Source organism: Paramisgurnus dabryanus, chromosome 19, assembly GCF_030506205.2.
Source record: "Paramisgurnus dabryanus chromosome 19, PD_genome_1.1, whole genome shotgun sequence".
NCBI lineage: Eukaryota > Metazoa > Chordata > Actinopteri > Cypriniformes > Cobitidae > Paramisgurnus > Paramisgurnus dabryanus.
In genome coordinates this window covers 3,996,661-4,021,944 of record NC_133355.1, presented here as the reverse complement: position 1 = coordinate 4,021,944, position 25,284 = coordinate 3,996,661, and the positions used below count along the sequence as shown (strand labels likewise).

Here is a 25,284-nt window from a genome sequence, read left to right as displayed (position 1 = left end):
TCATTTTAATCTTTCCTAAAATTGACATTCTTGATTTTTCATTTCATGTAAAGCTGCTTTGTAACAAAGACGCGCTCTATATGATGTTGAGCACAGTTTAAACCCTGTATGTTTTCAGATGTGCTTATAGAAATGCTTTCCTCCTATGAAATAAGAATACAGTGATTGACCTGCAAAGCTGTCGCCCTCTTGTGTTGTACATCAGACTAACACAGACTAGTTTATTAACCCGTGATGATCATAAAGTAGTAACTTGTGTGTGACCACAGTGTATTTGCTGTAGTGAGATTTACAGTCAGTAAACAGAGATTGTGCTCTTATTTTATTAGTCATTATAGAAACTAAAGGCCCAGTTTACACCTGGTATTAAGATGCTTTTATGTCGATCGGATCTCAAGTGGACGATGCTAAATAGAGATGTAAACGGGGTGTAAAATGTTTAGACTAATATTAACTCTTTCCCCGCCAGCGTTTTAAAAAAAGTTGCCAGCCAGCAATAACATTTTTCATGATTTTCACAAAAGTTTAATGCCTTCCAGAAAATGTTCTTCTTTAAATATATAAACAAACAATACATCAAATGAAAGAACAGACCCTCTGATTTCAAACAAAAAAAGTTTAATCCTGCCTTCATTATTTCTCTTTTATCACCTCTCAAATATGGGTAGGTTTCTTAAAAACACACAATTTTGAGCAAAAAGCAGAGATAATTCAATTTTCACGTGAGGCGTTACTTCCAGATTGTATAAGTTGCAGAACTGCGCCACCTGGTGGATAATAGCACTACTGCGAAAAGCCGGAAATTCTCGTCATTGGCAGGGAATCGTTTTCTCTTAATTGATGAGTTATCTAGTCAATGTCGGGGAAAGAGTAAAGACTTATTAAACAAAGAAATGTTCCCTTTATAAATCACAGATCATCTGCAAGTCAGATCCCACCCTGCAAGCCCATTCTCCCATTACGTTTCTTATTTTTGGGGATCAGAAGTGTAAACGACCCCAGGTGTAAACGAACACGTGTCTCTCTCATCAACATGTGATCCGATCGACCAAAACGCATCTTAATACCAGGTGTAAACAGGGCCTAAGTCACACAATCACCATGAAACACAAGCGATTTGACACACGTGTCGAGCTCTTTCAAAACAATGCCAAAGATTTAAAGAGTAGTATGTTGTAAATATCAATGTCATTGGCAATGGTTTATTGATCTGAGACAGTGTTTGAAGAGGTCTTTTGTTTCGGGGGTCCCTCAAGGGTCTCGTCTGTTGTCGCTTCTGAGCCCCTGGTGTTGCTTTCTTCTCGTAGCCTTTTGAACTCCTGACATACACAGAAATCGCTGGAATGAGTCCCAGAAACTTCAGGACAAATCAAGTGGAGATTAAGATTTCAGACCTTTAAGATGCTGTAGTTTGATGTTCTGGCGACATAATTTCTCCAGGCGTCTGTAGCTAACTCTCTCTGCTTATGAGTGAAGATTATCTGCAAAACCCAATGACATCAATCAACCTCACCAAATACTGTACAGTATACAAACACACAGCAGTCAATGATGGATGTTGTACCTCAGTATACATGCGTCTCTCCTCCTGCAGATCTTCGTGTTGCTGCCAGCCCAGAATGCTTTGCTGCAGAGAGCGCACATGACCGGCTGTGTCATCGTTTATCTTTTTCATGCTCTTCAAGGCTTCTTCATCTGATGAGATGGGTGCCAGTCCCTCATCAGACAGCTCAGCTGAGACCTCAGCCCAAACCTCAGCCACCTCACACACACACACACAGCTTAAATTAAACACCATCTTAAGCTCTTTTCACACAGAGATTACGGAAAATACACAGAAAATGTCTCTGGAATTTTGGTAGGTTTTTCCCTGCAGAATCTGAAGTTTGCTTATTATCCGTGATTTCTCTCTTGAGAAACCAAGCGGATTCATTTTAGTTTATGCTAAGATGATAAGGAGCGCGTGATACGCTGTTCTGTCGTGCTGGTGAATGATCTTTGATAATGACGAGCTTCCTGATCTCTGCTTCAGTTTAGTTTGCAGATATTTTCTGGTAATCTTCATTTAAATCCCAAAGAGCTGAACCATAACTTTTTGTTTGCGGTGACACACACGTCCTCACTACGGTTTGTAGCTTTTGTTCACGCAGGACGCGTTGCATAAATGTTACGGCAGTGTCACAATATCTTCTTTACGGGAACGATCCCAGAACATTAACGGGACGTGTTTGTGATCACACAGAAGCCTTTTCTGGGATCAAAGTGCTTAGAGGTTTAGAGATGTGATCACTCATGACTGTCTGCTACAGAGAAAGAGATTTGATTTGATTTACCTTGAAGTCCAGGTATTGGCTGATGATGCTGAGTGTGATGTAATCTTCTGTACTCAAACCCGACAGCCGTTTAAATCCTGCAGTTTACAAATATGATTTGTCTGTAGTCACAGCCCACTCATTAGTTTAATGATTGTGGTTTTAATGAACTCTACAAAGGGCTCAAACAAAAACAGCACTACAGTATTTAAGGAGATAATGTCTTTATATAACAGTTGTTTTTCTGGAACAGTAAAGAATAATATTAATCAGATTGATAGCTCACTCTTGAATAGGGTCATGCTACAGAGAATATTGTGAATATAGGCTGACAATCCCATCATTACCCTGACTAACATATAAGGAGAAACCATAGCATGCTTTGGGCTTTACCCAGTTTGGAGAACATGCAGTAGATGTTTGCACACAGGCTCTCTGACACGTCTCTGACTGAAGCACTGAAGTCATTTGATGACGGTCCGTCCTCAGTCTGTGAGATGATTGGCTGCTTTACGTCTATAAGAAACAGCATTAACACAAGATGAAAGTTTTTTAATTCCAAAAGCAGTACTGTTATCAGACTGCAAAACGTTTTAGTACCTGTGATGGATCTGTCCCGTACCTGTGATCATTCCCCGCTGGTCTCGTGTGATGCCCATCAGCTTCTCTTCTTCCCTCCAGATCTTTAGGAGGAGTTGTGGGGCAGAGGCGTCTTTCTCTCCGCACCAGCTCAGCATGTGTGCCAGCGCCTGCCTGTTTTCACACAACTCCAGCAGAGTCCCGATGAGCATGCTCAACATATGCCTGGGGCTCACCTTCACAAAACAACATTAACTAAAATATAATATCCCATCATTGTGATGCCCAGCTCTCTGCCCTGCGACAACCAACCGCTTCCTTTCATTTTAAAAACTTTATAATTCTTATTCCATTTTATAGCATAGTATTTAATATATAGTACATCTTATATAGTACAATGCCCAGCGACAACTAACCACTTCCTTACATTTTTAATCACATTTTTTAATTCCTTGATAATATATAATACAGTACTCAATATAGTTTATCTTCTGACTCTCTCTCAAGGGTTTTTCCCACAGTTTTTTTCCCCAAAATCAACTTAAAACTTGGAAGAACTGAGTAATTGTGAAAAGTGCTATATAAATCAAATTTAATTGAAAGAATTGAATCACCTGCAGCAGGTGCAGGAGTAGATAAATACCACGTCTCTCCAAAAACACATCCTCGGTATTGAAACAGCCAACGACACACGACCTGTGGACGCACATCACAACATCACATCTAATCAGTAAGACCACAATCAAGCACTTTACAAGAGCAGTGAAAGCAGAGATACAAAAGTCAATCTGTTAAACGTGCGTGTCTCACCAAACACAGTCGACAGTGGACAGAAGCAGTTTATTATGACCCAACCCACCAAAGATCAGATGAGGATCCATATTCAAATACTGAAGCAAAATCTCCACACCATCACTGCCAAACAGCTCCTGTACACACATAAACATAGACACAAACACACACACACACACACACACACACACACACACACACACACACACACACACACACACACACACACACACACACACACACACACATTCATATTGGTGCACATGGACAAAACGTGAACCCACTTTAAGGTAAGGCTTATGCACGTCTCCTTTAAAAACACCTACAGTATCAAGATTTTCTAATCCACACCTGTAGCGTCACCTGGCAACAACCTACACCTCCCACCATAAACGCTCCTGATAAACTACAAACAATCGTGGAACCGATGTCCATAATTAAATCATGTAGATCCAACAATAATCTACATTAATTTCACCTATCAATTGAAATCATTCATTAGAAACATATTGTAGATTGGTTGAAAGAGACATGAATAAGAAACAAGATTATGTGACTTTTGACAATTTACCTAAAGTCCAAAGAAATGCTCTGTGAGAGTTAAAAACTGATAGATTTGTAATTGTAATTTTTTATATTTTAAAGCTATATAGGCTAAACCGCCCTTCCACTGTACACTACATATGGACACGACTGTCAGAGTTCGCCCCCTAGTGGCAGTGAAATGTCAGTCTAATCATAAATCTGTGTCAACATGGGAGAGAAGCTCATTTCAGCACAAGAGTCTTAAATCTACAAATATATTTATACTTTATAATTGATAGAAAACACTCCTTCCGGCTGTTTATCGGCCATCATTTGTCATATGCAGTGGAAAGGCAGCTTTAAAGTAACCATGCTGATTTAAATCAGAGAAAGATGACCAACGATCTGGATAAAAAATGATTGGAGGGCAGCATTTGGCCCGGGGGCCTCCATTTGACAAGCCCTACCAAAGTGAATGTGGGGTCTTGCTCTAAAATCATCATGGTGGCAGGGTGAATAAGGCCTATAAATGAACAGCAATGACCCGCAACTCTTTCAAGGTTTTATTTTTGGGTTTTGTAATGTAGGACAGGAGGAGAATATGTCTATATGTGCTTGTACATACACTGAACTTATATTTCACTGCTTTGCTTTCACAATTGTTCATTATTCCAAAGCAGCTTAACAATGAAAACACAGAAACTATCTGACCTTCCTGTGCATGTCCCCCTCACAGAGCGCAGACAGAATGACCTGAATGTCCATCTGTATCTCCAGAGAAACATCATCTTCTGTCTCCTTTTTTCTTAAGAACCAGCGCAACACCCCTCAAAACACACACACACACACACAATGTTAAGTCAATCATCTATTAGTAACGTAATCATTAATGATGACTGGAATTTAGGTGTACAGCAGTGTCACAGCTATGGATTAGTTAGGATAATGAGACTGTACTAGTTACCCAAAAGCTGCCCTATTCCTCCCTGATCACAGAGATCCTGGATCACCAGCTCATTGCCCAGAGACACCACAGATCTAAGCACACGAATGCAGTATCTCATCTGCGCCTTCTTCCCGCCACGCCCACCGGTCCCATGGAAACTGTGACCCTGACCCCTAAAGGAGTCTGCCAAGGAATGATGAAGAAAAATAAACTGATTAATGATCGCACGAGTCAGGTTAGGCTTAAGTTATAGAAGTGCTCTCACTTTATCTACCTTCCTGTAGACACCAGTCAAGCAAAAGCAACAGACAAGTGTTGGCCTGACACATAATGTAGTCATCCAACATCAAAGGTGCCAACATGCTAAGTGTGGCTAAAGCCTGAAGCTGCAGCTCCTCCTGCTGGCTGGATGTCCAGCTGCGTCTGCTGCTGTGGATGTCACATGATCTCGGTTTGATCAAAAGCATCAGTGCCAGCATGACGCGACCCTCTTTAAACAACTATTCAGCACATAAACAACAAACACAATATACCAAAAGGGTTTATTTAAAAATAATGATACACAAAATAAGTTCAAAATCACGTTCTGAATTCCACTCAAACTATTACTTTTCATATTGATGGAGGAATAGCTTAACACAAAACATCTCATGTAATTCATTTTTAACAGACCTGCAGAGCAGCCAGATCTTTAGACAGGACAACAATCACATTCAGCAAGAGTTTTTTCATCTCAAAGTCCTCTTGGTTGAAGGAAAGCCTGAGGTTACGCACCAGAGGATTGTGACTCTTCACTGAGAAACACAACATATTGTTATTCACTGAATACATTTTAAACATGAGCTTCAATTATGAGCATGTTACCGCTGATAAAACTCAAGTGAAACTTACACTCTGGAAAAGTGGCAAGCAGTGTGAGATGTTTGACAAACCCGCTCTCCTAAAACACACACACACACACGCTGATAAAGGCTGTGTAATTGATTGACCTAAATAAGTGGGGTGCCAAACAGGTTATCCATACAAAGGATTCACACATTTAAAGAAATAGAAACCCTTTATATATGGATGAAGTATTAATATATATATATATATATTCAGAAAGTCAAATATTCATTTCCCACTTCAGGGGATCATTTAGCAACACAAAACCTTTCTCACAGACTCACAATCAAACGAGCATTTGGATTGGCTGCAATCAGTGATGTAAGCACCAGTAGGTCATTCCTCAACTGTTGATCATAATGACGAAAACCATTCAACAGCTGGTGAAGAAACGCCTGTTTTAAAGAACTGCCAAACAAAAGAGAAATCATGACATCATTCAGAGGAAGTGACTGTGCTTTCACGTAGAACATCAATTATATTTCACTTCAAAGAATGCAAAAGAAATAAATAAGAAATGATAGTTTCGTAAAGAAAAGTCTATTTTAGACCATTAAAGAGTCACTATTATCTGATTCATGATTCTACATTTCTTTTGGTGTGTAAGTGTGTGCTAGTACACGTTAACAATATGCAAAGTTACAAATCCCAAAGTAAACAATGATGCAAGTTATTTTCTTGTACTACAATGAACGAAAGACTGTAGGTAACCGTTTACTTTGGCAGTGGGTTGACATGGGTTCGATGGCGATGCACATTATCATAATCCCGCCCACTTCTGATTCACAGCCTGTAAGTAGTCTATGTTTTCATATTTAAAGAATTTACTACTGACTGGCTCGTATTGATGAGGTAGTAAAGACGATATTAACTGGCCAATCGGAGGACACCGCGCCTTTCAGAATGATGAGCTTTTTTACAAAGTTGACGCATTTCAGAGAGGCAGGGCATAAACGAGGGACAATAATGTACGGTATGTTGAAAATAATATGTTTTTTTTTTTTAACATAAACCACCATGCAAACACGTTATATTACAGCAAATAATGTCATTTTTAGCAACGTCACAGGGGCTCTTTTTGAGTTATAAATTATTTGTCTAGCCCCTTCCACATTGTTACTTCTGCAATTTATTGCACTAAAAATCTAATTTTTTGCAGGGCAAAACAGATATATTTGACATTATGAGAATAAAAACATCTCAGTTTGTAAAACATAAAATTCTGTAAACATTATGTATGCATGTAAACCATATAAATGATCTAAACACGTGTTCCTTACTCTATACAGTCCATGTTACTGAGCTGAGCGGTGACCTCCTCCTTTGATCCGTTCTCCAGAAGATTCCACAAGATCTCTGAAGAGCGAAACAGAATCTGCCCAGATGGGTCACCTTCACTCATATGGTAACAGATCTTGTGAGCGGCCTGAGCTTTCAGCATTAAATTACAGTTCACATCTGCAAAAACATGCAATTAGAATAACCCTACACATGCTGAAATTAAAAGCAAGGAGTTTAGACTTCATTCAAAAATAAATTGACATGTGGCAAGCCTTAACATTCAAGAATGAGTCTGTAAATATTCTCATCACTAACGACACAGGAAGTGATGTCACCTGATGTCCGAGACAAGATCTGGAGAGTGTGAAGAAGACGCAGTTTGACTGACAGCTGATTTTCCATGAGAGGCAGTGACATCACAAGTGTTTCAGCCAGGCCGCTACGTTCCACCATCAGCCTTCTGTAATCAGGACGTGTGGGAGAAACACCTGAAACACAGACAGACAATAACAGACAGTCCAGTGCTAAACATCCACACATGACAAACCATAACCCACCATCAAATCCAGATCTGGGGTTTTCACAGGTGTAAAAAGCGATCACAGAGGAACAGATCTGATGTCTGATTTCTGGGACTGGAATTCTCATCAGAAAACCTGTTATCAGTCACAAAATCATAACTTGTAATCAGATGCATAATATATTTATTCCGTTTCAGAAATGATGATTAAAGCAATCAATCAATAATGACCCTCGCACACCTGTTAATAATAGATGGAAAAAGACTAAGATTTGGTCAATAATTAGAAAAAAACCCAGAACGATCCTGCAACTCTCGGCCAGTGGCAGAATTTTTTATAATTTTCACAAAAGTTTAGTAAACAACAGACCCTTACTGTTACTGTTTCTTACTGTTTGCCCTAAGGGGTTGCTTGCAGGTTTTATAAGTTGGGTAGGAGCGCCACCTGGTGACTAATAGTGGAAATACAGATTGCCAGAAAAACTCATCATTGGCATGGAAGTGTTTTCTCTTAATTAACGGGTTAACTCGTCCATGGCGGGGAAAGAGTAAAGAAAAACAATTAGGAAATGAAATACAATAAAATAGTCACACTGACGCATCACAATACTTAGCCATTCGTACCCTAGGTGTTAAAGAAGAGTAAATATCCTGAATAGTTCACCAAGAAATAAAGATTGAAATTTTTACTATTTTTTTACAAAACAAATCTAAATTAACATAATACTATGCTTAAAGGAAAACACCCCCATTTTTTATATTTTACTATGTTCTTACCTCAGCTTAGACAAATCAATACATACCTATCTTTATTAATGCGTGCACTTAATCTTGGTACAGCGAGTTGTGAATGTGTTCAGGAGAAATAATGAGATAGATATGAACTCACCCATTTGAGACAGACAGCCCATCACTACAGTGTCATAGTTCATCTCATCAGAGGACTTCTCCTTTAGGAAGGGTCGCCTTAAAGACAAAGCATTAATGAGCACATGAATACACACACACTCACACAGACATACACACACACACACACACACACACACACACACACACACACACACACAACTTCAGTGATACAGGAGAAAAGTAATATCATACCCGCATGTGTGGAGTAAATCACAAAGGATTCTGGAGTAATCTTCATCATCTGTTGCTTTCTCAGCACAAATGTTTATAATCTTAAACACGTCTGCGAGATCCCTCAAAACCTTCACATTTTAAGGAAAACTGCACTATACCCTAGATAGTTTATTCCTCATTATTACATAGCGTCATATCATGACTATTCACATCATGGAAAATCATCAAGTTACATATCAAGAAGGAAAATGCTGATTGTAATTTAGTTAATTGGGGTCAAGGGACTTTAAAGACAGTAAGACATCACCAGATAGGATTATACTTACACGAATGATTAAAGTACATACTTTACAGATTCACACAATTCAATTCAGTTCAATCAATTCAATTATATATGAAGCTATATAAACTTGGAGTACGTTAGAGATTTTTCTTTAAAAAGATCATATTTGAATGTTTTAGGATACAAATCCTCGATGACTTGTCTTCACCACTTTCTTCAACATAAAAAGGTGTCTCTCCTTCAATGAGGACTGCAAAGAGATTCATATTTCTTTATTCAGATGTCACTTTTATTACCCAGTTACACAGCAGGTGGAAAGTGAAAGTGTCTTACAGAAACTGGATCTTCAAGCAGGCGAATGACTCGAGACAGCTCGTTGAATCTTACAGCCTTAAAGTTCAAAACACTGAGATCAGATTAATGCGATCATATGAAACGACATCAAATCGACAGCTGTTTTCGACTCACCTCATACTGATTTACGGACTTTCTCTCAGTAAAAATCTGTTTCGAAACGATTCGGCTGATCTGTGTCACACCGGACAACATGTTTAATTTGTGTTAAATTACAACAACCCATAAAATCATCATAACACGTCATAACGCTTTTTAATCCGCTGTGTGTATGTGTCTGTGTGTGTTTATAGACGATGGTGACAAGAACGCGCTTTTGTTGCTATAGTAACGTGCGCAGTTTACTGAGCCCCGCCGATGAGAAAAACTTTCCCTTCAGAAACTAAAACGCTGTTCATCCAGCGAACTTCTCTGTACTTTTTTTACTTCTCTGTACTATTTAATTAATGTTCAAATAATAGCCAACATAATAGCTCTGCTGAGGTTTTATGAACATTGATTTACAACGCGTTTTCTAGAGTCTGTACAGGGACTTTTATTTTGACGTATGCTCTGCAGCGGAAGTGTCGTCCCACATTGAGTTTCCTGTGAATGGGATAAAATAAAACGTCGATGAATTAAATGTTTTTAATTCATGAATAAACAGTTAATAAATATTATTTCATTTATCATCGATAGATTTCAGATCATCAATGCTGGCGGACTCAGGTAAGGGTCTTTATAAACTCGTGACAGATGCGAATGAGAGTGTGTTTATGTAGCTGTGTGTTGTGTTCGAGGTACCGCTATGTAAAGAAGATATTGTTAAACCCTACATTTAGTGTTTAAACAGACAATAATAAGCAGATAGCGAATAACAGATCATCACACTCGGTGGTTGACGGGTGACGTGCAGTACATATATAAGGCAAATGTATTGTCATTGTGTATTGTCATGTTACTATAATAACAGACCAGACCAGACCAGTGTGAGAAACACAGTGATGCAGTAATGTCTGTTTATGACTGATTGTACTAACTAAACCTAAAGTATTCAGCAAAACATGTATGTGTGTTTTTTCTGTGCATTTAAAATGTATGCTACTCTGAATATCTTTCAAAAACACATGACACAAACATTAATAAATTCTATAAAATAGTTGTTTATCAGATGCATCACTGTGAAACTCACCGGTGCACACTGACTGCTGGAAATCACCAAGAGGCAGCCAATCAGACTGAATCTTTTCTGGTATTTTTAAACTCTTGCCATAGTGTGCAGTATGTGTCAGAGACAAGCGAACATTCAAATAATGTTCTAGAATTTGTATTATTCTATAAAACATGTTTCCCAAATACAGATTCATATGTATATATATATATTCTTTCTCTCTGATGTCAGTGGGCGGCGGTCGGTGTCGGGGGAGGAAACGGTCAGCAGCAGTGGGCGGGGTGGACTCCAGTGGGCGTGGCCGCAGCAGCACACCTGCAGCACAGGTAAGGAGAGATATAAGAGAACCGCAGCGCTGCTATAGGTCACAAGAGTTTGTGTGTTTTTCTGTTTAATGTTCATGTGTTCATGTTGCAGATTAGAAGAAAAGCTGCTGAGACTGAGGAAGAGGAAGATCAGTCTGAGAAAAAGTTCAGAAAATGTGAGAAATCAGGATGTCCAGCCACGTATCCTGTGTGTTTCGCAAGTGCATCTGAGAGGTGTGTGTGTCTGAGAGATGTATTACTGAAAAGATGTATTAAATGTTTTAAGAAAATTGGGTAATTGTTATCAATTAAAGGCACAATATGAAAGTTTGGCCACTAGATGTTACAAAGGCTTGATGTAATAGTTTTATAACAGTGGCTTGATACAAACAACAACAAGATTGTTGTGCTAGACAGTACTAAAGCTACTACCGCATTTATTAAAAGACACAATGGTTTGCCAATAGGGTTAGGGTTCGATTGGATGTGACGGTTTAATCAAGTATTGTGAGAGCAACTCAACAGTGCTGCTTTCAAAACGCTCGTGTGATACTTCAATATAATATTTTAAATGCATTTGGCAGACACTGTTATCCTAAGCATTTGATCTTTATGTGTGTTCCCTGGGATCAAACCCACAACTTTTCACGCTGCTAATGCAGTGCTGTACTAGTTGGGATACAGGATTGGTAGATATGATTTTCACAGCAGTTAAAATAGAAATTGAAGATAATGCAGACCGTTGACAGGCAACACAATGAGGAGGAAGGGATGTTACTACTCTGGTAGTCTCAGCCTTAGACGTCACGTCCATGGACCGTTGGTTTAACGTCTGATGCAAATGGGACACTTTTCACTTATTCACAATTCACTAAATCTTAATGGTGCTTAAAATAAGATCCTTTTTATTGGAAATCAACTCTGTTTTTGTAGTTATCATCTATAAATGCTTTGCCCATCTCTTTTCATCAGATGCGCTAAAAACAGCTACACATCCCGCTGGTATCATCTGTCGTGCGGTGAGCACTTCTGTAATGAATGTTTTGACCACTACTACAGAAGGTGAGTGTTGATGGGTAATTCTGCAGCGCCACAGCGCTTCTCAGCTGAAACTCTAATGACGCTCCTGTGATTTGTCAGTCATAAAGACGGATACGAGACATACTCCTCTTGGAAGAGGGTTTGGACCAGTAATGGGAAAAGTGAACCCAGTCTCAAAGCCTTCATGGCCGACCAGGAGCTGCCCTACTGGGTAAGACTCTTTCAGTCTGAAATAAAACAGTTTGTATTGATGTATGACAGCCAGTGATGTTTGACTTCTCTTCAACTCGTCAGTGCTGTTTATAAATGTTTGATCTCCTGCACAGCGCTTTGAACATTATTCTGTGTAGAATCTAAACCGATCAGATACATCTTCTTTTGGGCCGACATGATCGGCTTTGTGTTATCATTTATCTGAACCAGGTCTGGAGCACTGTGTGTGTGCGTGCGTATCTGAATCAACAAACCTGAATTTATTGAGTGTGTACAGAATGATGTTATTGATTTTTTTTTTGTGCGTGTGATAAACTGTAAGTTTCTGAATTCTGCAAATTTTGTCATCGTTTTAATTAAGCACCCTAGCTTATTGATAACCTTAAAGCTAAAATACTCACGCTAAAACGTGGACTTCACATGTGGGTTTCACGCGTGTGCGTTTGTGTTTCCTCAGGTTCAGTGCACTAAAGCAGACTGTGGAAAATGGCGTCAGTTGAGTAAAGAGACACAGCTGACGGCGGCGCTGGCATCATCGTACCGTTGCGGCATGAAGCTTAACAGTGTTAAAGTAAACCGGGTCATTTATTTTTTTATCAGACTGAGAAATTGTAGATTTTTAAGGTTTTACATGTTCATGGTTTTATTTTACAGACTGAAGGATGTGACGTGTGCTCTCAGCCAGAAGATGGGGTAAAGCATCAACACTTTTCTTTCATACCCTGATGTTCTTCATCAGTTCTTCTTAACTGATATTGAGATTAATGGGAGTTTAACTTGTGATATTTCCTTTAACACACGCTCACTATGGTTAATATTCATAAGTATAGAAAGGCGCTTGGTTATTTGTTCATATTGGAGTCGCTCCAAAAAGCTGTTGTGTACAAGGACGATTCATAACTGTTTGTTAATACGGCTGACAGTCCTAAACAAACTAGTCGACATTTGAAGTGGATCAAAACCTTTTATAAAAGTTGTCTTAAAATTTTGAACAATACCCGTCATTATTAAAAATCATCTGCTCTTTAGCAGGTCTTAAAATGAGATTAATAAAACCTCAAATAATAAAACAATACACTGTGTTATTTAGCAATGAAAGGGCCAAAATGGAGAAACAATGTGTGAATTAGAGTCCACTTCATGATTCAATAACACACAATCTACCGTCAGAAGAGATGCTGTTGTGTTGTACACTGCTGTTCCTGTCATTGATTGTGATGTGTGTTACAAGCGAGTGGCGGGCGTGACGGACAGCTGGTGGCACTCGATGTTGATTCTACCGCCGCTGTTTAAGGACAGTTTGGCCAGTCCATTTCTCTCATCATATTACCCGGACTGTGTGGGCATGAGTCCGTCTGGCTCCACCTGCAGGCGGCGGCACGCATCCCAACCTCACGGTGACTACAGCTGTGCTCTGTTTTTACTGGATGAAATCTCTTTACATGTGACAGGGACATTGTCTTAACCAGACGTTTCAGAGATGATCAAGTTGTGATACAACCTAAACTGATGATTTGTTCCTCTGTCTGTGCAGTGCCTGGACTCTCTCCGTATTTCCAGCCGTTCTACCAGCCGAACGAATGTGGAAAAGCACTGTGTGTGAGACCCGACATGATGGAGCTGGATGAGCTGTATGAGTTCCCAGAATTCTCCAGAGATCCCACCATGTATCTGGCATTGAGGAACCTGGTGCTGGCAGCCTGGCACAGAGATTGCAAGGTCATTACTCCTCTAGCGCTCGCACGTCTGCTTGTCCTCCCGCTGTAGACCAACGATTTGGTTTCAGTGACGTGACACACCGCAGCCATCAGGCTTTTTTGTCTTTGTGTAAAATGTCCTCCTTCGTTTCAGCTGTTTGTTTGGCTCTCATTTCCCATAATGCACTGGGGTTTGTGCTTATAAATAAGGAGAAGTTGTTTAAGCCGTTTGATTTCCCCCATGAGCAGCAGTTTTCAGGTCAGAGCGGGTTTAGGCGTGTTTAGGTCTTTTAGGGCAGGTGAAGGTAAACCCCAGAGAAACGCTCGCTAACCAGCTGTATGGACCTGTGACCATAGCAACCTTGTACCTGTACACCACGTAATGATGGGATGTATGAAATTCAGAAAGAGTCTCTGTGTGTTTAGGACGTAAATGGTGATTATAATGTAATCTCTTTGTTGATCAGCAAGTGTTTGTTAAAATTCATTTGTCCAGGAGGTTCTGACAGCACAGAAATGTGCTCCTCACGTGATTGTTCGTGGATTGGTGCGAATCCGCTGCGTGCAGGAGCTGGACAGGATTCTGTGTTTTATGACCCGGAAAGGTTTGATCAACACCGGAGCTCTCCCGGTCTCCCGGCCTCTTCTGCCCCACGCTCAGCACAGCGTGAGTCTCTGATCAATCACCCTGTTACAGGATTATAATAGTTAATGTTAGTGAGCACTGCTGTGTGTGAGTGATGTGAAGTGTAATAAGAGAAGTGTACATCACTGAGGTATTGAGCATGTATTAAATGAGTGCTTACATAAGTTCACAGAAAGTCTATCTGTCTGCGCAGAAGGTGTTGGTCATCGGTGCAGGGGCCGCAGGTCTTGCTGCAGCTCGGCAGCTTCAGAACTTTGGCATGCAGGTACTACGCACGCACGCACGCACGCACGCATTTGTTTTACTAAAATAATGAGGTTATTCCATAGACTCAATAATAAATTGTCCTCATAAGTTGTCATGATATATCACTGTGTTAGAGAGACATATATATATGTTGTGTTCCTGGATCAATTCCCCTGAATAAAATCTTACAGCTTCACTCGATGTGTATTTGTGTGTTATTTTTATGAGATTCCAATCTTATGTCCTGAGCAGCTGTTTTCTGATTGATTGATTGATTGAAGGCGCCCCTTACTGCTGATTGGCTACAAGTGTGTTTTTTGTACTCGTCCCAACGTTTAAAAAAAAAAAATGCACCCCTTCATTGATTTGATTGATTGATTGATTGACAGGTGGTGGTTTTAGAGGCCAGGGAGAGAATTGGTGGGAGAGTTTGGGATGACGTGTCACTGGGCGTACCTGTCGGACGTGGCGCTCAGATTGTAAACGGCTGTGTGAATAACCCCATTGCTCTGATGTGCGAACAGGTGACGGCACCCGGTTCTATTTTTGAGTGCTATCAATGTACAATCAGTTGTTGTTTTGTGTGTTTACTGTGGGTTTGTGTGTTTGCTGTGTGCAGTTAGGCATGAGGATGCACAAGTTGGGCATGCGCTGTGAGCTGATTCAAGAGGGCGGGCACATCACAGATCCAGCTGTAGACAAGCGCATGGACTTCCATTTTAACGCTGTACTGGACGCCGTGTCTGAATGGAGGAAAGACAAGTCACAGTGCCACGATGCACCGCTTGGGGGTGAGACGGTCAGCTCTTTATGATCTCATGTCTCTCTTTACTGGGTCAGAATAGGGCAGGCGTAAGCTAAGTTTTTGGCTTTAAATATTAAAATCAGGGTGCAGATATTATCATTTAACCTTAGATGTGGCGAGTCTACTGTGATTGGTTTTTGTAATACTGTAAATATTTTCCAATGCTAATACACCATACAAACCATTCCAGTGTATTTGGCTAATGGCTGATGGTTTACATAAATTCCATCAGACAAATCAAACCAAATATTGACATTTTTACAAGCAATGATAGAAAGTAGTCAAGACTAAAACAGAGTAAGTAGTTAAAATAACTTTGGCCTGCAATCCACATTAATAATTTGTGCTGTACTAAACAGGGTTTGATGTCTTCTTCAACTGTCATCAAATTTAACTTTATGGGTTACTGTTGGGCAACAAGCTAAATTTGATAAAAACCTTTAAAAGTTCTTCTGATTTATTATATTTGGCTTTAATGGAGACTTTTCAGTGCGGCAGTAATGAAACGGCACATGCTCATCTTTGGCAGATTGCACAAATAAACCCTAATGTGGGTATAGGAATCTTAAGTAAGTTAAAGCTTAAAGCAATCTGGCAACCCTGTGTATGCTGGAAAATCAACAACATTTTAATGAGGCTGAATAAAACAACGTAGTGTAGGTGTATGATGGGTAAGAAACACACAGCAATATAAAGTAAAGGGTGATTGTGTAAAACTTTCTCTGTTTCATTTTGGTGAATGTTCAGAGAAGATCCAGGAAGTTTATAAGGCATTCCTGAAGGAGTCTGGGCTTAACTTTACTGACCTGGAGGAAAAAGTTTTCCATTTTCATCTGAGCAATCTGGAATATGCCTGTGGGAGTACATTGGACCAGGTGTGTGTCTGTTTGTGTGTGTCTCTGTGTTAAGCTGAAAGTTCATATGAAGTAATGTGTGTGTGTGTGTCAGGTGTCAGCTCGCTCGTGGGATCACAACGAATGTTTTGCTCAGTTTTCGGGGGATCACACGCTTCTCCCTGGTGGATATGAGTCTGTACTGCACAAACTTGCAAAGGGCCTTGACATCCGACTCAATACTGCGGTAATTTATCTCATACTTCTTTTATTCATTGTGTTAAGTTTCTCTCTTATAGTAAGTGTTGTGCTTGTCTGTAGGTTCAGTGTGTGGAGTATTCTGGAGATGAGGTAAAGGTGACGTGTACGAGTGGCCGTCAATGGAGCGCACAAAAGGTAAATAGATGTTTCACATATACAATAAATGAATGAAGTGATCAGGAGGGTTAGTGAACCAGCACAGCTCATGTGTTCAGGTGCATTCTTAAACTGAGTTGATTGTATGTCTGTTCCTAGAGATCTAGGGTTAGGGTTAGGGTTAGCTCATCAAGGTGTTCACGGTTGATGGATAATAACAGACTGGAACTGAAGTCTGTAGGACGTGAGCTCACCAGAAGCAGGGGTAGAGATGCCTGATATAGATTGAGTGTCTGACTGATCTGGGATCTGTGTGATAGGTTCTGGTGACGGTTCCACTGGCTCTGCTACAGAAGAATATCATTCAGTTCAATCCTCCACTGCCTGACAGGAAACTCAAAGCCATTCACAGTCTGGGCGCTGGAGTTATAGAGAAAGTGAGTGCAGACTGAGCATGTGTATGTTAGACAGTATTTGATCATCCAGTGCCGCTCTTACACATCAACACTGTCTCAGATTGCCCTACAGTTCCCTCACCGCTTCTGGGACAGTAAGATCCAGGGAGCTGATTATTTTGGGCACGTACCACCCTGTCCAGAGAGGAGAGGACTGTTCAGTGTCTTCTATGATTTGTGTCCTCAAGTAAGTTTTTATTTCTACACATTTCCATTCGTTGGGTTCGTCTATTGAGGTTCTCCATTTCTTGCTGTTTGTAAAACATGTGACCTTAAATGTAGACTCGGCACAATGTTGATTTTACACCGTTAGTGGCGCTGTTACGGTCAGTGCAGTGTTATTTTTGTTCATTTGTGTGTATGTGTGTTGTGTAGGGTAAAGAGTGTGTGCTGATGTCAGTGATCACAGGAGAAGCTCTGGCGCTGGTGCGAGATCTTCAGGATTGTCAGGTGGTAGATCTGTGTGTGGATGTCCTCAGGAAGATCTTTCAAGAGCAGGTGAATGATTTTTTTTAATGATTCCTCATCATACTGAAATAGATTCCTCTCATATTAACACATGATGTGAACTAAGTCTGCCCTTCACCCTGGGTTTGTGCTACAGAGATTTTTCGCCTGCCATGTTTTTTCCAAAAGTGAATTTGTGGTTCCTGCCACTGTTGTCATGTTGGCTTGCTTACTAGGAGACTGCGGACATTAACTTTAACTCGTTTTATAAATGATGACATAGCTTTTATTGTACCGGTCCGGCTACAGTCCTAAAGACGTCACTATTTCACTTTTGTAGGTGTGTTGTGCACTTAATGATGTTTTTGCACCACTGTTCATGGTGTAACTCATTCTGCATGTAATGTCAAACTTCTGCCACGTCTACAGTAGATTAACTTTCCGAAACTATTAAATGTCTGAAAGGACTAATAAAATTTGCAATAATGCGATGTATAATAATTTTCCCATTTTCTGTGGTTTCTTTTTTTTCTTTTATGTACAGCTGCTTTGAAACAATGCAACATTATATAACATTGCAACGCTACTTCAGTAAAAATATAAAACAAAGAAAGCCTAAGTGACTAAGCAACCACCCATTCTTTAAAGAAGTTTGTATGAGCCGGTAACGATTCTTTGCTTTTTACGCATGTGCACGAGAAAACCTTGAACTAAACAACACAAAACTTTTTATCTAGAAGCTAGATAAACACCTTATTACAGAAATGACATCTAGCATTTAGAGTACATAAGATTAACATTACATATACCGGCTCTGAATAAATAATTATAATATTATAGGAAGTTCCAGATCCGGTCAAATACTTTGTGACACACTGGAGCAGAGACTCGTGGTCTCAGATGTCTTACAGCTACGTGAAGACAGGGGGCAGCGGCGAGGCATACGACATCATTGCCGAGGATGTTCAAGGAAAGGTCTTCTTCGCTGGTGAGGTGAGAGTCTCCTCAACGTTAAAGAAGACACACCTCTTATGAGCCGTGGCCTAGCATTTACAGCTTCAACACATTAAGTTGTGATTGTGCTCATGTTTGAATCTGATTCCCTGTACCACAATCCCTCGTTCGTTTTGCTTATTTCTTGTTATCCCAGAGTCTGAGTGCGAGTACGTAATAAGACAGTATAGGTATGACAAACATCATCAGTTGTGTCGTACTGCTGTTTGTGTTTGCATGTAAATTAAAGGCGGAGTCCACGATGTTTGAAAGCCAGTGTTGATATTTGAAATCGCCTAAACAAACACGCCCCTACCCCAATAGAATCTGGACATTCCGTTGATAGACCCGCCCCACACATACGCAACCCGGCATTTGATTTGATTTGATTGGCTATAAGTGTGTTTTGGTAGTCGGCCCGTCTCCTTTTCCAAACCGTTTTTCAAACATCGTGGACTCCGCCTTTAATTTCCTAAATGTCAATATGAAGTCGCTTCAACATGCTACTTACGACATACTGTGATTTGATCAAATAGTGTTATTAAGTCCTAGGAGGCTTAGTATGCGAGTTTCATCTCTCATTGCTGGTTTGCTATATGAATATCAACATTATCATGGCTTAATTTCTCTACGTTTGATTTTCTGCAGGCCACGAACAGACACTTTCCTCAGACTGTGACAGGAGCGTATCTCAGTGGTGTCCGTGAGGCCAGCAAGATCACAGCGCTGTAAAACCGTCACGCCAAAACGCTGCAGCGCAGAACTGTTATGCCAGCGCTGCAGCCGCCATTTCTGCACTTAGAGGATGTCCTAAAACTCTTTTACTTCTAAATTATTATACTTCTATTTCACAGTTTTGAGATCTTGTTAACTTTAAGAGCTCATCACGATAAAGTTACAGCCAGAGTCATAATGACATTAATCATGTGTTGATGCATTTGTCTACTGAATGTTAAATTATGAATTCATACAGGGTTAAAACTAAATGAAATAAAGGTTTATTGTCTAGGCAATTGGACACCACTACTACGCCATTATGCATCATCATTAGCTCATATTTCAAAGAAAATGCGCCAATGTTTATCTCAAACTTCCAAGATGCCGTCGATTCCTCTAGTGATCTCCGTAACAGCAAATCATTTTTTTTTACATTTGCTCATTTTCAGCATGAAAATGTATTAGCCTTTTGGCTTTCGTTGGCGTGTTCTCAATAATGTTGCAATAAACACGCAATCTGAAAGCACTGTTTATTTACATTGTGTAAATAATTATCAAACGTGCGGTAAAAGATCCCAAAAAGCAAAGTAAAAGCAAATTTCCCACCACTGCGCTTGTATGTATGCTATCAAGTCACCAGGTATAAATAAAATATGACCTGGGTGATATGAGTCTCTCAGCTCGCTTTGGCAGCCATGTTGCCGATGTAGATGGTAAATTTTCACATACCCCTTCGTTTGAAGTCCTGAAAATCTTTGTTTGCGGGGCTATCTGGCACTTCCTCCTACCCCTCCAACTAAAAGAGAATTGGGACACCCCTACCCCTAAACCTTAACGTGAAAACGAATGGGAAAGTGAAGGGGAGCATTGGAATTGGGCCTTAATAGAAACAAAGGGAATGAGCACCATCACAAGGTATCGCTGACTTTATAGGGACTCTTATCAGGTGGAAAAATATCATCAGTCTCCAGGGGCCAGTTGTTTAAAAGTAATCCATTTAATTTCAGCTATCGGATTAGATCAAAATTTTGCAAATGGTTGTTTAAAACAAAAAAAATTATTCCGAATTTGTATTGGATCACAAAATCCAATCTATGTTTTGATCTGGATCAAATCCTTCAAAATCTTTTAGTAAGATTGCGATATGTTTGATACCAAAAGTAGGATTCTTTTGATCCCATCTTTTAATTCCCAAATACAGGGTGTATTTCAGGAACAAAAATGTAATCAAACTTTTTTTTCTAAAACTTATAAACCTACAGTTAGTCTACAATACAACTTTTCTATCATGTCATATTTATAAATGTATTATTTTTTTGTTGACATTTTGCTCTTGATTAGTTCAGTCCTTATAATGATAAAGTATTCAAAGTATAACATTGGGCTATCATATAAACCTGCCAGTCAAGAATGAAAAAAAGTCCATATAAATCCATCATACAGAAGTCAATAGCAAATAAAACAAATTAAACATTAAAACAAAAGTAATCTTTAACTTCAGCTGTACAGTATATTGATCACAATCATCAGAGACCAAACACTAAGAAGTAGTTTTGACAACCAGCATCTCTACAAATGTAAACTACAAGACATGTACCACTCGCCTTCAAACCATTGATAAACATTCATTTCACACTCATAAACATCAATGAGCTGTAAGTATATTAAAGGGGTCATATTATGAGATTTTTTTTAAGATGTAAGATAAATCTTTGGTGTCCCCAGAGTGCATAAGTGAGGTTTAAGCTCAACAAACCCCACAGATAATTAATTATAGCATCTTTAAATTGCCATTGTGTAAGCCTGAGCAAAAGTGTGCCGTTTGTGGGTGTGACATTTAAAATGCAAATGAGCAGATGAAGTGCAAACACTGATCACAATGGTGGTGGTTTTTTCTTGTAATTAAAACTCTATTGTGCTTTCAAGTCCTTCTTTTCTCCCTCTTACTCTCTGCACTAAATGGCATTGCTGTGGTTGGTTAGTGCAGATTATGGGGGCGGTATTATTGTAATTGGCCTTGCTACCTACCTCACAAAACAGGCGAATTCTGAACGACCTAATTTTTCACACGCTTGCAGAAAATGGCTTACCCAAACAAAGTTACTGGGTTGATCTTTATCACACTATGTTGATAGAAGCACTGGGGACCCAATTATAACACTTAAACATGGAAAAAGTCTGATTTTCACGCTATGACCCTTTAAACAACATGTAAACATGGCAAACCTTGTCATAACGTTAAGATGACATGATGATAATAAAAACATGAATCGGTCAAAAGGTGCTCTTTAAAAACAAACAAACAACAGATAAATGATCACAATCATGAATTGACTTTATTACTATCATCTATATATCCTGAAGGGCACGTGTCCTAGTACAGTGTTTAGTCTTATACACGTGTCTGTCATTGTCTAATCCTGTAGCTTCTTCAAATGTGTTGGTTTTTTTTAGGGTTGGACCTAACTCTTTAGGATCTGTACTCTGTCATACTTATAAATGACTGATAGTAGCATACATTTCAGACATATATACATATTATTTTTTACTGTTCTCTGTTTTGTGTCTCTGTTTTGTGTCTTCAAAGCACAGTTCAAATAAAACATTGTTAAACTTTAATATTTATGTTTAAGGGGATCCTTTATATTTAAGTATGGCACAATTAAAATACACAAATATGATTTAGAGTACCGCATTATGAATGCTAATAACAGTTTATCATCAATACTATGCATCATATTTTTGGCGTATTGACTACCATTGGCAGAACCATGTTTTAACTATAGTACCATGTTTTGTTGATGTTTTATACTGTAGTAAAACCATAGTTAATTTTCATAAGAGGTGTGATAAATAGCATTGAAAGGGGACCCCATACACTTCATTGCATTATAGGTGTAACTGTATTAAAACCATGAGTCATTTTGTCTAAGCCACATGTGCTGCTGAAAACAGTTATGAGTGTGGAGGGTGATGTCAGTCAATACAATACAGTTGTGCGTTTATTATGTGTGTTTGGCCATTCGTGCACTTAACATCATCAGGTGCATTAATATAATCACTCCTGACTCCTCCCCCTCTCGCTCAAACTTCCGTTAATATTACTGCACGCCGAGGTCGAAGTGTTGAAAACTAAGTGCTCTTCTCAGGGGCGTTGCACAAGATCTCGGGCCCTATGCATCTCTTCCTTTGGGGCCCTGGTAATCAGTACTGGTTTTACCCCCAGTCCGACGCCCCTTCTGCCACACAATATAGTTCTCAATTATCCACTTTTTAAATTGTCACGTTTTATTTTGTGCCATTATACTTACTCATGTAACTAAACAGGGAAAACATGGAAGTGTTTGGTGACTTCTAAAGTCATCCTTGTTTTGATCCTAAAGAATGAATCGGGTTAGGCTAAATGCTAACACATTCACAACGTGCTGTACAAAGATTAAGTGCATGCAATGAAAAAAGATATGGATGTATTAATTAGTCTAAGTTGAGGTAAGAACATTGAAAAATATTGAAAACTGGTGGTGTCTTCCTTTAATAATTTATTGCACATTAGACATTTTGTACTTATTAATTTTGGTTCTTTATTTATTAATCTATTGTCCTGTTCAAAATTAGCTTCTTAAATTAAACAGATTTGTTGTTTACAATCCTAACTCCATAATAAAAGCTGACTTAATGTAATGTATTTAGGTTAGGGATATTTTACTCCAGAAGGGTATAAGATATTAAGAGGATTATGTGTGTGAGAGACTTGTAGTGTGTAGATGTAGTGTGCATGTGTCAGTGTCTTTATATGGTCAGGATTTCCGTTGTGTTTGCGCGTGTGTGCGTGCGTGTGCGTGTGTGTGTGTGTGTGTGTGTGACGGGTTTGTTATTACAGCTTTAATCATCTAGGGGGCAGCACAGCCCTGCAGTCTCACACCGGAAGTCATTTATTTTGGTGCTGAGTCATTTGAGTGCAGCACATCTTTACATATGAACTTAAAATGTGTGCGCGTGCGCGTGTTGTTTTCTGAAGGTTTGTGTGTGTTATGTTCTGCAGTTGTTTTTTGCAGGTGTGTGTGCGCAGGTGTGTAAGTGTGTATGGTTTTTCTGCAGGTGTGTTTGTGTGTGTGTTTTATTTTTTGCAGTTGTGTGTATGTGTTTTTCTGCGTGTGTGTGGTTTTTCTGCAGGTGTGTGTGTGTGTGTTTGTGCATGTGTGTATGTGTTATTGTGGGCAGGTGTGTGTGTGTGTGGGGGGGTTCTGCATGTGTGTAAGTGTGTGTGGTTTTTCTGCAGGTGTGTTTGTGTGAGTGTTATTGTATGCAGGTGTGTGTGAGTTATTGTGTGCATGTGTGTGTGTGTGTTATTGTGTGCATGTGTGTGTGTGTGTGTTATTGTGTGCATGTGTGTTTGTGTGTGTATAATGTCATGCAGTAATGCAGCTCTTTAGTTGATTTTTCCTGAGTGCAACATCAGCTGATAATGATCAGAAGTTTCTCTCTGCAGGCCACTGTGTGCGTCAGAGAAAAGGCAGCGCTGCATTAATGTAATAGAGTTCTGATACTCTACAGAAAACAGCCAGACATCTGTCCCCATGGCAACAGAGACAATCTCCTATTATGGACTTCCTGTGAACAGGAGAGAGAGAGAGAGAGAGAGAGACTCTTGAGACACTTCTCTCTCTCTGTTTGTCATCATCTGTAAAGGTGACTTCATCTCTCTCTCAATTCAATTCAAACTGCTTTATTGGCATGACAAAGTACTTTTTTTTTTGCATTGCCAAAATCTCTCTCTCTCTCTCTCTCTCTCTCTCTCTCTCTCTCTCTCTCTCTCTCTCTCTCTCTCTCTCTCTCTCTCTCTCTCTCTCTCTCTCAATTTCAATTTTCAATTTAAAGAACTTTATTGGCATGATTGTGTCACTTACAATATTGCCAAAGCATTATACATAAAACGAGAAACATACAATAACACAATATTAACAAACATTAAGGTGCAATTAAGCTAAGGTGCTGGGTGATGGATGAAGTACTACTGCAAATAAAATAAAATAGAATCAGAGGATATTTACAATATAAAGTAGACTTTGAAATATAAACATATGAAGTATACAAATGTACATTTATGGGGGCAGATGAGAGGTAAAATAAAAATACTGTACAAGATCAGGGCTGTGGATTATTTCTGATGGTGTGTAACTGATAAATGAATTTAGCAGCAACTGATGGGTGTCTGTCTTCCCCCAGTAACATCTTCATTTGATCTGAATCTGAAGAGCTATGAAACTCTGGTATGAGCTTTGAGATTTTGTCAAAGTGTTTTTCTCTAAGCTCTTTATATTTACCACAGTAAAGGAGAAAGTGTGTCTCTGTCTCGATCTCACCACTGTCACAATGGACACAGATTCGCTCTTCTTTTGGGAGCCATGTTTGTCTATGTCGGCCTTTCTCTATTGCCAGACTGTGATCACTGAGTCTGTATTTAGTGAGGATTCGTCTCTGCTTTACATCTCTAACTGTGGAGAGATATTCTGACAGACTGTATTTTCTGTTTAGTGCCCGATAACATTCTAGTTTACTTTGGTTTTTACTTTCATTATCCCAATGATCCAAATATAAAGTTTGACTTTCTTTAATGATTTGGTTTATTGTGGTTTGTTTGCGTTCAGTAGTGCTGGTCTGGAGTTTTAGAGCCAGTTGACAGATGGGACTGGTTTTAGGTCTCTTCTCTTGAGTTTTAAGGGCTTCATATTGAAGTGTGTTCGGGGGACTTGAGTTTAAGTGTGACCAGAATTTAAGGGAGCGTTTTTGGATGTGTATTATTAGGGGATATCTGCCTA

General features: G+C 39.4%; 2 protein-coding genes and 1 long non-coding RNA gene across 3 annotated transcripts in view; 2 read left to right on the top strand and 1 right to left on the bottom strand.

The window, feature by feature from the left end:
- Nucleotides 1-11: 11 nt before the first annotated feature.
- On the bottom strand, nt 12-9,975 carry LOC135757451 (cilia- and flagella-associated protein 69-like). Its single transcript, XM_065271984.2, has 22 exons — nt 9,675-9,975; nt 9,540-9,596; nt 9,391-9,456; nt 8,942-9,051; nt 8,730-8,806; nt 7,878-7,976; nt 7,656-7,808; nt 7,320-7,497; nt 6,324-6,447; nt 6,046-6,094; nt 5,827-5,948; nt 5,429-5,654; nt 5,173-5,337; nt 4,920-5,035; nt 3,702-3,820; nt 3,506-3,587; nt 2,935-3,127; nt 2,706-2,828; nt 2,334-2,410; nt 1,565-1,762; nt 1,395-1,481; nt 12-1,319 (listed from the first exon to the last, which is right to left on the bottom strand). The coding sequence occupies exons 1-22, from the start codon at nt 9,753-9,755 to the stop codon at nt 1,203-1,205; spliced, it is 2,619 nt and encodes an 872-aa protein (XP_065128056.1). The 5' UTR covers nt 9,756-9,975; the 3' UTR covers nt 12-1,202.
- Nucleotides 9,976-10,112: 137 nt separating this feature from the next.
- kdm1b (lysine demethylase 1B) lies at nt 10,113-21,989 on the top strand. The gene is made up of 21 exons (XM_065271985.2): nt 10,113-10,268; nt 10,942-11,036; nt 11,128-11,249; nt 11,988-12,077; nt 12,156-12,267; nt 12,727-12,840; nt 12,924-12,962; nt 13,501-13,666; nt 13,804-13,988; nt 14,463-14,633; nt 14,806-14,877; nt 15,248-15,382; nt 15,478-15,649; nt 16,411-16,538; nt 16,612-16,743; nt 16,818-16,892; nt 17,174-17,290; nt 17,370-17,495; nt 17,684-17,806; nt 18,596-18,748; nt 19,397-21,989. The coding sequence occupies exons 1-21, from the start codon at nt 10,253-10,255 to the stop codon at nt 19,478-19,480; spliced, it is 2,427 nt and encodes an 808-aa protein (XP_065128057.1). The 5' UTR covers nt 10,113-10,252; the 3' UTR covers nt 19,481-21,989.
- A 1,988-nt stretch (nt 21,990-23,977) lies between these two features.
- The window catches only part of LOC135771255 (uncharacterized), a 14,679-nt gene continuing 13,372 nt past the window's right edge, over nt 23,978-25,284 (top strand). The window contains exon 1 of the long non-coding RNA XR_012335514.1: nt 23,978-24,154. This is a non-coding gene — a long non-coding RNA (uncharacterized lncRNA). The remainder of the gene's footprint in view (nt 24,155-25,284) is intronic.

Coding starts and splice junctions, on each gene's coding strand:
- LOC135757451 (XM_065271984.2), bottom strand. CDS start 9,755: ATGTTGTCCGGTGTGACACAGATCAGCCGAATCGTTTCGAAACAGATT. Junction 9,052..9,390: donor AGACAAGTCATCGAGGATTT/GTATCCTAAAAC, acceptor TAAAATGTGAAG/GTTTTGAGGGATCTCGCAGA. Junction 6,448..7,319: donor AGTAACATGGACTGTATAGA/GTAAGGAACACG, acceptor TTTGTTTGGCAG/TTCTTTAAAACAGGCGTTTC.
- kdm1b (XM_065271985.2), top strand. Junction 12,268..12,726: donor ACCAGGAGCTGCCCTACTGG/GTAAGACTCTTT, acceptor GTGTTTCCTCAG/GTTCAGTGCACTAAAGCAGA. Junction 18,749..19,396: donor AGGTCTTCTTCGCTGGTGAG/GTGAGAGTCTCC, acceptor GATTTTCTGCAG/GCCACGAACAGACACTTTCC.